The sequence below is a fragment of the Andrographis paniculata genome, unplaced genomic scaffold (genome assembly GCF_009805555.1).
Source record: "Andrographis paniculata isolate CXL003 unplaced genomic scaffold, ASM980555v1 Contig32END, whole genome shotgun sequence".
NCBI lineage: Eukaryota > Viridiplantae > Streptophyta > Magnoliopsida > Lamiales > Acanthaceae > Andrographis > Andrographis paniculata.
Window position 1 is genome coordinate 4,207,949 of NW_026137565.1, and position 13,655 is coordinate 4,221,603.

Here is a 13,655-nt window from a genome sequence, read left to right on the forward strand (position 1 = left end):
AATTTTTTTTTTTTGTCTTTTTATTTTCCCTTTTTTTTGTTAACGAAGAAAAGAAAATTAATAAAAGAAAAACATCACATTTCATATTTATTACATTTTTTTATATTTAATATAAATTATTTTAATAATATAAATAATCTCATCTCTCCAATTATTACTTATCAAATCACTATCCAACAAAATCAAACAAAATCTACTGCACAAAAGGAACGCAGATTCCCAACAAAAAAAATTAAATAAAAAATTTAACTATATTAAGATCTTGTACCAAAATGTTCGAAGCCCATGCACTTACCCAAATAACTTTTTTTAATTTTTGTCAATTGGGCCTTGTTAAGAATCAATACCCAAGTCTGTAGTGTGTACTGTGTAAGGCAAATTCAATTTCTCCCTCTCTTTGACACTTAAGATTAAAAGCAAATAATAGTAATAATAAAATACAGTAAAAAATAATGATGAAAGGAAAATAGACAAGAGTGTGTTTGTTTTGTTGAAAAATAAATAAAAAAGAAAAACAATATTTTTCTCAAATATTAATATATTGTATGCACTTATATTTTTATATTACTACAATTTCCTGCTTCACATAAAAAGACTAGCATTTCAAAAAACAAGCAAACTCCAACATGTTTGATTTGTATTTTAATTTCAATTTAAATAATACAATACTAATATGGTTAATTTAATTTTTTTACGTTTATTTCTACTTTATCTCAATATAATAGTAATATTTCTAAAATTTTGTGTAAAAAGCAAATGAATATATATATATATATATGAGACGAAAAGATTATACTATATGCATTAATATTTGCGAAACATATTGCATTGAGATGTATGACAATTAATTGTCAATTTTAACTACTCACTCCGTCCCATAACGAAGTATTCATTTCTCCATTTTAGTCCATCCCATAACAAAGTATTCATTTATCCATTTTAGTCCATCCCATGACAAAGTATTCATTTTCTTTTTTAGTTACTATCTACTTAACATTACAAATACCCTTACAATTTACAATATATTACACAAATGTCATTATCTTTATATCACACATACTAATAACGTTATTTTAGTCATTTCTACTTTATTCCTACTATATTCCAATATAATACTAATATTTCTAAAACTACGTAAAAAAAACAAATCGATATTTAGCTCCGGGAGAGAGGGAGTATTACTTTGTGCTAAAGTATTAAGTAAACAGTTGGTTGGTGTTATTTGGTTATACATAAATTGAAAATTATATATATTTTATATTTTATTTTAAAAATATTTAATTACATTATTTCAGTTTGCTGTATTTTTTTAAAAATAATTTTGTTATTAATTAATTATAAAAAATTTATTCAAATATATGTTTTTTTTTTGTTATTTTTAGATGTTTTGTAAATAAATAAATAAATATTTTTAAAAAATATGAACATTTTTTTATTAAAATATAAAATAGAAAAGAACAAAGCTTAGGGTATGTTTGTTTGGGGGTTTGGACTTTGGATTGGGATTTGAATAGTAAAAATTTTGAATTTGAATAGTTGTATGATGTGATATAAATAGAGTTTGATGTGATGTTTTGAATGTAAAATTGATTTTTAGTATAATATAAAAAATGAAAAATAGGTGTTTGATTTGATGTTTTTTGGGGGAAAAAATTGGATGAATAGTGGAAATCCTCCAAAATCCTTCAAACAAACACACCCTAAATGAATTTTTTATTAGATTAACTTTTAATTAATTTTTTTACCAGATTTATAAGTTTAAATAAATTTATTATAATATATTCATTATAATACAAAATTATGTGATAAAAATATATAAATAATAATAATAATTTCTATTTTGTTTTTATTTTAACAAATTAACACAATTTACAAATTAAAATAATATTTAATTATTTTAAATTTATAAAAATAAATTTATAAGTTATCAGAATAAATCATATTAAAATAAATAATAAAAAGTATTTATTAATATATATATATATATACTATGTGAACAAGAGACTTAGTGTTTAAAGACAAATTAATAATAAAAAAATTATTCTGAAATATGAGGTATACAATATTTTAAAATTAATTTTTAGGGTTCAATAAATTTTTTCAATCACCAAAAGTTTAAATTAGCAGGACATAAAACTATTAAATAAACTAAAAATTGATGAATAATAAGGTCATTACTAGACACACTTTGGCTTTGTTAAAATATACTATCTTTTATAAGATATATCAAAATTCATTTACTCGCTCGAAAACACTCATGTTTCAAAATTTTCGAAACTATTCTAAATAATCTCGGAAATTTCAAGACTATGTAAAATAGCTTTATAATTTACGATACTCTTCAAATAGCAACGGGTTTTTTTTGTTTCGGCCACTAATTCGAGACAGATTCCGAGCCTATACAAAATTAGTATCGGATTTAGTTTAAATTCCGAGGAAATTTTCCGAACCTAAAACTCTTTTTTCTGGCAGTGTTATGGCACTATGAAAATGAATTAAAGTGGTGTCACACCATCAAGTTGTAAAGGATTTACTTGCAGAGGCACCAATACATATATATAATGCTCCTACATTATGAATCTATGACATTTAGCCATTGCAATTAAATTAAATACAGCTGATCATAATGCTTATTCACAAATATCATATCGATCTTGATTAGATGACAATGTATGATATGCATGTAGGCATCACAATCCAAAAATAGCAGGTCTTTCACTGTAATCAATTTGACTTTCTTTGCAATAAAATTTGTTTCCACTTGAACAATAGGGACATCACTATGGTTGATGCTTATTCTTGGAGGCAGGTTTAATTTATATTTTCCTTCAAATCCATCATTGTCTTCACTTAAGAATCTATTTTAATTTCTGCTAATGGTGCAATTTGAAGACACCCCACTTGATTTTGCTTCATTTGGTGGATGTAACATTCGATTAGATTTTTATTTCTTTATTTTCAGAGACAAGCAGCAACTATAAATAGGGGATGACGATCTTCTTTTTTAAAATATTAACAACTCAACTTTAGAGAAACAAAACACTTATTTCCAAAGTAAGTAATTGAAATCCATTTTCTTTTTCAATTTTTGTAGAACTATTACTGTCTTAATCAACACAGTCACACACTAATTGATGTTTGGACAGATTAAGGGATGCGTAGATTCAAAATTTTCAGATAAAAAAAAAAACGTCTTATTTTAGGGTTTTCTTCTCTCAGGTTGAATGTATGATGTTATCACATTTTAAGTTTGCTTTTAGAAATATTTATAAAACATGTGTTTTTGATCATTTATAATATTTTTTATAAAAAAATAAAATTTGAATATGCTGTTTTACAGATTATTATTATTATTATTTTCTTTAGGGCAAAGTGCTAAAACATGTTTGAAAACATATCGAATTTATGAATAATGGCAGGGAACATATCTGAGAGATATATATGGCTGACATAAGGGCAACTGCGGTCATCGTGCTGGTCTTACTGATAGCATCGTCGGGGATATCAATGGCGGCGGCGGAAGATCACAAGCAAATTAGAGAGGATAATTATAAGGGAAATGATGTTAACAGCAATCTTAATGGAGGAAACCACCATGCCTATCCCATTCCTGAATTCAACATGCAATCGGGACGTTCTACTCCCGGGAGAGACTGATATATATATATATATGCCTTACAATCTTGTCACCAATTATATATATATATATATATATAAAATATATGAAGGTATATATATATGCGATCAAGTCGGGGAATGGTTACAGTAGTGATTGGGGCAAGTCGATATTATGTTGATTTGCTCCAATCAGTTAAGATAAAGCAGGCATGCAATACTTGTTTTTATGTAAAATAGATTAAATAAAAGCATGTATTATTATTTTATACTTGTAGGTATGCTGTATGAATACCTCTCAGTGCTTAAATTAATAATATTGTGTGCTGTGTAAGATTATGTTATAACTGTTATTAGTTTATGTATTGTATCTATATTATATTAATAAAAATTATGTTATTTTTCTTTATATCATGTATTGTTTGTCATTATATGCGGTGATGTTTGTGTGGAATATGTATAAGATTAAAAAAAAGGAAAAATAAAAAGAAAGGGTTTTACTTCAATAAAAGCAATAGTTGGTATTGATAACGGTATATATATAAGTTATGATCGTATTGTATGATATATTAAGAAAAAAAGATAGTTCTAATACTACAACATGTTGATCAATACAAATTTTTTTTTTTTGGGTTATGATTTGTTCATGGATCTGGAATTAGAATCGAAAGACATGTTAGAAATACAAAATTAGAAAAATGCCAAAAAATGAGATAAACTCATCAATTTCTATATTCTTGGCATCAAATCTATATTTATCATCAATTCTAGATGAAATGATCCATTAAAGTGGTTCAAGTTTTGTTAAGAGTAGAATATTTATGAAGAGTCTAGATATGAAAAAAAATACAAAAATACTAATAAGGAAGAGTATGTGAAGTAGTCGATCGCATAAATAACCAATATGATAATATAATATACAATGTTATAACATATTATTAACTTTTAGCAAACAAAATATATACACAATCCCATACAATATATAGATTATACACTACGTATTTCTATATAGCATAATATTATAATAGTTAAAAAAAAGAAAAAGAACTCTAAAACAAACTCAACAGAGAAAATCTGCTTTCCAAAATAACCATGAACAAATTCAGTGTACAAATTCACCAACCCAAAGATCCACTAATAATTCTAACATAACCTTAAAACAGACTTCAGTACCAAACCCCACAACCTAATAATACAAATACCCGACGATGATTAAATTTCAACAATAATTTAACAAACATATATATAATCCACTTAATTAAAATAGAAAAAAAAAAAAAATCACAAGGAGGAATCTGTCTCCTGGAGAGAGACTAATGTCAAGTTAGCATCGATCGATCAATTAATTACATTTTTTGTAAAAAAAAATCGACGACGATGACTGATTCGATTAAATTAATGAAGGAAATCAAACCCACCAATGGAAAGCAGTAATTTAGAAATCACGTCATCTGCAGCTGTCCACGTGTCGTTCTGACAGGACAAGAGATGGCCGGGCCCACTACGGCATTAGATTAGTGGAAAGATTGGGACAGGCCATGTGATCGCATGCCTGCCCAGCTAATATAATGAATTCAAAAAATGAAGAAAGAATTCATCAAGAAGAATAATATTTTGCTGCTAAATTAAATTAATTATAATTAATTAATTAATCTTCTTCTGTACAGCCATCCCGCCGGCCAATCAGGCTGCCGGCGGCGGATCGTCGCCGGCGGCGGCTTCACTCTCCATCTTCTCCTTCTTCATGTTCTGCTCGTGGTAGATTTTTCTCAGCCTTTCTATCTCCTTCTTCAAGGCTTCTTGATGGGCTGCATAAAATTTATTTATTTATTGTTTATATATATTTATTGTAAATAAATTAATATTCAATATTTAATTTATATATACCATCTTTGAATATTTTGTCTTGTGCCAAAGCAGCAATCCGCTGCTTAAGAGCACTGTTATCCACATTCAGAAGAAGCCTCTGATGATCCAAAAATGCAACCCTCGGAGACAATGCTGATACCTCAGTCTTTAATAATTTATTTATATATATATTAAATAATTAGCAATTATGATATTTGATTCGAGTAAAATATATAATTAATTAAAATAATAGTAATGTTTATGTACCTGTAACGTTGTCACACTCCTTTCGAGCTCAGAAATGTATTGCAACTTTCTCACTCTTGATCTCTGTGCTGATTGCCGATTAGCCAATATTCTGAAAGTATATGTTGTTGTTGTGCCCACGTTTAGTAACGGAATAAAATGTTTTGTATAATATATTTTGTCATACAAAAGATTAGCAGAATAATGAAATTAATAATTAATTGAATTTTAAAATATATATAATGTTTGATCCAGTTAGTCGGCTACTCATTTTTATAAGCAACTTTTCCAGGAATATTATATTCATGACACACATCGGGATTTTAATTACCTAATTATGGCTTGATTTAGACGTAATTCTGATTTATATGATCATTTTGATGATTTATCGAATTTACCAATCTATTACGAAGTTTTGATAGTACAGAATTTTAAAAATATATATATTTTTAATAATATATACAATTAATCACGTACCGCTTGATCCGCTTGGGGTCGACAATGGTGTCGCCGGAATTATTGTTGTCGGAGCATTTAGCCGGCGACGGAGCGTCCGCGGTGGCGTTGCATGAGCTGTCCACCTCTCCGGGTTCGGTTTTCAGCTGCGCGCGGTGGAGGTGGTCCGCCGGGAACCTCCTGTCGTCATTGTCGCTGTTCTGATCGGACGGCGAGGAGGGGTTCGCGCTGGAGGTTCTATTCGGCGGTCCGGCGGCGGCGACGTCGTCGGAAAACATGCTGCGCAGCTGCTCGTCGTCGAGCCTGTCGAAGCCATTATTGTTGCTGCAGCTGTTGGGCTCCTCCACGAAGGCGATGGGGTCGCTGACTGTACGGCGGTGGGCGCTCCGCCGCGTGGCGGAGAAGTCGAGGAACTCGTCGACCCATGAGCCGGCGGAGGACGGCGGCGGCGGCGCCATCTGGAAGGGGAAGGAAGACCAGTTCATGGGGAGAGGGGGCTTCGGAGGCAATTGCTCCATGCAAATTAAAGACACAAATTTAATTATTTAAATCAAATTAAAATTGAATAATTGGAATGGTCGGGTTGGGGAATTGCAAGAACTGTACGGCCGGAAATGGAAGGCAAAATAGGAAGGGAGGGTTAGGCTTAGCCGATTGAATGGAGACAGTTAGAATGCAAGAGGTTGGAATCTTTATTGAATTGAAGGATATGTATATATATATATATAAAAGCTGAAATTAATTAATATGTAGGATATATATATATATATATTTGTATGTGGAGATGCTATATAGTTACCAGGGGGGGGGGGCGGGGGGGGGGGTAATGCACATGGGGTGGGGGTGAGGGGGAGATGGGACAGCTGGCAACAGCTGGATTTGAGAAGAAGTGTCATATGCGAGAGGGGAAGAGATGAGATGAGGTCGCCATTAACAACGGAAAGTAAAGAATTAAAGAATAGTTTAATAAGAAGGGAAGGGTAGGGAAGGGAATCATGAGCGCAGCACGTGCCGATGTGACTTTTGCCCTCTGCTCTTCCATTCATATATGTCTGGCGCCAAATATCCTCTTTATTTATTTATCTTTTTCAATATGGCTAAATTGATTTTTTTTAGTTTATTGTCTAACTCATTTATTATTTTAATACTTTAACTAAATTTTGTATCAAAATAATTTCGTAAGGAATTTTTTTTTTTTGCTAAAATGGTCATAAGGTATCGGATTCGCTACGTTGGCAGCCGTTGTTGATGTGGCGCTGACGCAGTTGACATGTCATCGCCAAGTAGATGCCACGTTGGGGGACCATTTTAGCGAAAAATTTTATTTGCTGAACTATTTTGAAACAAATTCTACTTAAATGTCCTAAAAATGATAAAGAAGGTCATATACAATACTAAAAAAATAATTTTCCAAAATATTTTATAAAAAAAAATCCACGTGCCGTTGACGTGACATCTACGAGGCAATGACATGTTCACTCCGTCAGCACCACGTCAGTAACGACGGGTCAACGTGGTGAATTTGGCACCAGAGGACCATTTTACTGAAAATTTTTTATTTACGGGACTATTTTCAGATAAAATTCACTTAAAATTCTAAAATGATAAAGTGAGTCAGATACGAGATTAAAAAACAATTTACCCTTTAAATATACTTCGTCCGACTCGACATTAGTAATACTCCCTCCGTCCCAATACAATAGTCTTGTTTACTATTTTTGTCCGTCCCAAAACAATAATCTTATTTTCATAAATAACCATGTCACCATAAAAAATTTTTATTAAACAATTGCCGTTACTTTATACACTAATATACTTACAATGACAAAAAAAATTTTATTCATATTTTTTACCAACTACTAATATAATATCAATATTAGTTAAATTTGGTGCTCAACTCAATTAAGACTATAGTTCTGGGACGGAGGAAGTATAAAAATATTGTCATTATTATTATAAAATTATTTGGGTGTGTGTACTTGTGAGGTTTTAGTTTTTGGTTTTGATTTTGAATAATAAAGTTTTAAATTGAAATAGTTGTTTGATATGATATAAATATGTGTTGATGTGATATTTCACTACTAGAAAAAGGTTGATAATTGCGAAAATTTATTGCAAATTTTAATCCGTGACAATTAGAAGTCACAGAAAGTAATTTTGTGACAAATTTATGTCACAATTTTTTGTTTTGGCTATTCAGTAAGTAATATTTGCAGAAAAAGTTACAAACAGCTTTCTGTGACTATTTAAAGTAGCGGCTTATGTAACGAAAATGTCCAAGATATTTCCATTCCGTGTCTTTTGACTATTTTGTCACAAAAATTGTCACAAAATTTTTTCTAGACTATTTTAAGTTGCGGCAAAAATAACCAAAATATTTCCAACATTTTAAATTATTATTGATATTGTCATAGTATAATTTTCGTGACTTTTTAAAATCAAATGTCACAACATAAGTAACGAAAATAACTATAATTTTTTTTATTATTATTCGTAGTTATTCAAAGTAATAAAAAAATAATAAAATCATCTTCAATATCTTTATTCAAAATCGTTCGTAGCTATTCAATTTTTTTTTTAAAAAAAATTATGATGATATATTAAATAAATATGTATATATTTTAAAAGATAAATTTATAATCAATAATATTTATATAGTTAAAATATAATAACAAATAAAAAGTAATAATTTAAAGTAGATAGCTAATATGGCATGACAAAGTCGTTTAAGTCTTTAATAACTAAGGTCACTAATTCGAAACCCTTCGACTAGTGTGGTACGAAGTAATTATTTTGTTAATATAAAGTCACAGAGGTGTAATAGTATTATTTTGTAACTTATTGTCACGAAAATATCATAATTATAAAATATTTACCAAATTTTGTTGCAGCTTCTGTTGCTATATAAAATCGCGGATATGTCATGATATTATTCTATAACTTATTGTCACAGAAATGTCACCACTTAAAAACAGTCACCATGCAAAATTCCACGGAAATGGTTCTGTATATTTTTCTGTGATTTTTTAGTAAAAAGTCACAAATTTGTATTAAAATCGTGACTTTTTTTACCGCAACTATAACCTAATTTTCTGATAGTGTTTTAAATGTAAAATTAGATTTTCATGTAATAAAATAAATAAAAATTTAGTGTTTGATTTGATTTTTTTTAAAAAAATTAAAAATAGTAAAATCGAAAACTAATTTCACAAGTAAACACACCCAAATCTTTTTTCTTTAGAGATAAATGGATTAATAATACACCCCTAAATAAACAAACCCAATGTTGAACCATGGTACATAAGTTGTGATATAAATTAAAAAAAAAATTAATAATTTTAAATTAACAAAGAACTGATGGTAAAAAATTAGTTCCGTAAGAATAACCTAATGGTGTGGGGGTTGGGTGTTTAACAGTAAGGTGATGGCTTCAAACCAATAGGACCGAGTATTAATTTGTCTATTTTACAATCATGCAAATCATATTGGATTATATGTTATAATTTCTTTTTACTCTTTTAGTTCTAATTCAATGTATATTCGATTTATCATTTTTATTTGTCCCACTAAAACAAATTATTTTAATTATAATAAAAATAATCATATGTAAATATCAAAATACTCATAATTTTTATAAAATTATTTATTTTACTTTTTGCTTTGAATCAAAAAAAATATCAAAACAATTTTATATATTTTCACTAATTAATAAATATAATCTATTACCAAAAAAAAAAAAAAATAATATATTGGACAGGGGCAAAGAAAGTATATATATGTATATATATATATATTTATTTTGATATTTTTGAAGTGAAGCAATAGTAGATGAATGTAATATATTCCTTCCGTCCCTAACCATGTCAAAACAATAGTTTTATTTCAATACTCCTACTATTTCATTTTTATTACACAATTGTCACTACTTTTTACATTAATACACTCACAAGGAAAAAAAAAAAATTATTCATACTTTTTATTCACTATTAATATAATATCAATATTCTTTAAATTTTGTACCCAATTCAATTAAAACTATATTTATGGGACGGAGAGAGAATTAGAAATTCTTGTGGTTTCTTGTTTGGAGTATTTTCAAGATACATTTTGAAATATTCTTTCATTGTAATAATTGTTGTTTGAGAAGATTGAAAATACATCAAATGAATAAATTAAATAGATATATTGATTACGAGAATGTTACTCTTATCGACTAACAAAATATTCATATTTTTATTTTAAATTATTTAATTACAAAGTAATTATATTTTTAATAACTATGGATTTTATCTTTTTTCTATAAATATATTTTTATTTTATTATTATATTATTATTTTTACACTAAAAAATAATAACAAAATTATTTTTAAATTACTTTCAATTATATATTATAATTAAAATATTAGTATTATTTTTTTAACTCCACGTTAAAAATAAATTATATATTTTTAAAATAAACGGAGGAAATATCTAAATATTATTGCCTCCGTTGAGAAAAAAAAAAAAAAAAAAAGAAAAGTGCTCAAACTTTGGGTATAAGTTTTAACGTGGATGTGCACTTCTGTTACCATATTTTCTATTTTTTTTTAAAACTTTAACTAATTAAAAAAAAATAAAAATTTAGGTGACTGGACGAGAAAAAAGTACAAATTTAGGTGACATGAAAGTATTTCTGCCTCACTTCTCCTTTTTTTTTTTTTTTTTTTTTTTTTTATTTCTTAGTATTTGAATATTAATTATTATATTAAAACGTAATACAAAAATGATAAAAATATTTTTATTGGTGTCTTATAATATTAATGTAATGATATTTGTAACAAAAAATTATACAAATATAAAAATATTTTTAATATTAAAAACAATGACAACAAATACAAATGGATAGATTGAGGGTGGACGGAGGTAATATTATTACTATTATATTTTTTTCCCTTGGACAAATACACTGAAGGCGGCAGAGTACGTTATCTTCATCTTAATAAAAGTAAATTACATTTTAATAATTAGTTTTACATATTCAAGAAGTAGGTACCATCAAGTACAAAAATAGTTTAACATTATTCTTTCGGCTTAATAAAAAATAAATTACATTTTAATTATTTTTACAGATTCAAGAAGATTCCATCAAGTACAAAAATAGTTTTACTTAATAAAAGAGTGAATAAATAATAATATTGAATGACAAAATATATTAATATAATTGAAAGAGTATGTAAAAATAATATATATTTTTTTGTATATATAAAATAGAGATCAATTTTAAATACATCTAGTTTGTGTTTGATTGTAGGATTTTCTAAGAGTTTTGATAAAATTGTTCCAATAAATATCTGTTTTTCTATTTTTTTTTATATTACATCAAAAATTAATTTTACATCATAAATATTATATTAATATATATTTATATTATATCAAACCATTATTTCACTTCAAAAATTGCTATTAAAAAAACACAAACCTCACAAACAAAAACACAACTATTGTTTCAATGTTGGTTTATCTTAAAATTTGAAGTTTATGATGTAAAAATTGTGTTGGATGAGATAATATTGTTGATTTGAAATTCTTTAGAAGAAAAAAAAAAATCATGAAAATTCCATACTATAGCTCTACACACACAGCTATAGATACAAAAATGTATGCATATGAATACATATATAAATACATATTAGTGTTGAAAACTACTCCTCAAAGAGATTACATATGGACAAATGAGCTGTGTAAGAAAATTAAAAGGGCATCCATCTATAATATATATATATACACATCTATAATATATATATATATACACGACAAAATTGTACAAAATTTATTTGTGGTTTTATGAAATTGCGCCAAATCTCTCATATTTTGAAAACTGTGTCAAATTTCTTCGTGGTTTCATAAATTATTCGTATAATATCTTCGACCATCCTTATTTAACAATGTTTGACCTATACGCGTCCAAATTGCGAATAAGTTTCATAATCTCAAATTTTAAACTCCTAAAATTACAAATATATTCATTTATTTTATATTTAACCTAAAAAACAGCAAAAAAAAACCCAGAGAAAAACAACTATTTCTATGTATATTTACTGTTTCTTGAAGCTGAATATAAAAAATAAATGAGTATATGTTAAATTTTAAGAATTTATAATATATTTTTTTAAACTCTTTTGTACTTGGGACGTGTGCAAATCAAATCCTGCTAAATAAGGACGATCGATGAAGTTAAATGCTAAGTTTATTAAATTATTAAAAAAAATTGATGCAATTTTAAAATATATAAAATTTGATGCAATTTCGTAAAATCATATATTTATAGATATTATTTTGTACTGTATAATATATATATATATATATACACTAACATTATATATTAGGATTAGATGTATAAAATAATAAAATTAAATGTCCACCCTCCCATGTGCACTGTGTTCTTAGCCCCCACCTTCCTCTTTACTTTGTCTCCCAACTCTCACCCTCATCCCCACATGCTCTCTCTCTCTCTCTAACCTCTACATTGTATAATTTGTTAAAATTATATTTGATAAATAACTTATTATAACATATATTTTTTTAAAAAAATACAAACATTCTTCAAACTATAATCAGAAAAAAAAAAAAAAAAAAACAAACCTGATAGTATAAATGCATAAGTAAGTAGTATCAAAATTTAAACATACTCATATACTAATGATTTGATCTAGTGCTTCTCTATTATTAAATTTAAAAGATTAATATATCAAATTAAAATAATTAAAAATGTAATAATTCGTGGCAAAATATAAACTGAGTGCATGCTCTCTCTCTCTCTCTCTCTATATATATATATCTGTCTCTATAATATATATATATATATATATATAGTGCTTAGGGTGGGAGGGAGACACTAATAATGATTAGTGCAAAGTTCAAAGGTTGTGCCAAACAAGCAGCGCAGCTTCTGTCTCACTAAACCATTTATTATTATTATTATTATTATTATGATTATTATTATTATTAAAGATGCTTCCGTTTCCTGTCGTGTCATGTTTATAATAATTAACTAATTAACCAAAATATCCCATGAATTAATTAATAAAAGGATTTTCCATTATGATCATGTGAAGGAGATTTTATCGTCACGCAATAGAATAAATTCATTAAAGTATATATATAATTAATAATAAATAATAATATAGTAATAAAGAAACTAGTGGTGACTGGAAGCAGCAAGCATGTGCATATGCATGTGCATGTGGTGTGAAGAACAAACTCACATTCATTCAATTCAATTCAAGGATACCTCTGAAAAATAAATCAAATATCTCTTCCAATATATCTTTTAAATGTAAACAAAAAGCCAAAGATTCTGACCTATTAATTAATTAATAAATAAATAAATAAAATCAGGCAATGTCACTGTCTGTGGTTTTTGTGTTGTTATGGTTTTTTTTAGGTCTAATTTTCAATGATCCCAAAAAATTTAATTTATTTCTTCATTCATTAATTCCTTCTCCGGCCGT

The 13,655-nt window shown here is 27.3% G+C and overlaps 1 protein-coding gene across 1 annotated transcript; it reads right to left on the bottom strand.

The window, feature by feature from the left end:
- Window positions 1–4,675: 4,675 nt before the first annotated feature.
- On the bottom strand, window positions 4,676–6,871 carry LOC127247121 (basic leucine zipper 61-like). The gene is made up of 4 exons (XM_051268839.1): window positions 6,187–6,871; window positions 5,731–5,821; window positions 5,503–5,629; window positions 4,676–5,423 (listed from the first exon to the last, which is right to left on the bottom strand). Exons 1-4 carry the CDS (start codon window positions 6,681–6,683, stop codon window positions 5,299–5,301), a joined length of 840 nt encoding a protein of 279 aa, XP_051124796.1. The 5' UTR covers window positions 6,684–6,871; the 3' UTR covers window positions 4,676–5,298.
- Between the last annotated feature and the right edge of the window lie 6,784 nt (window positions 6,872–13,655).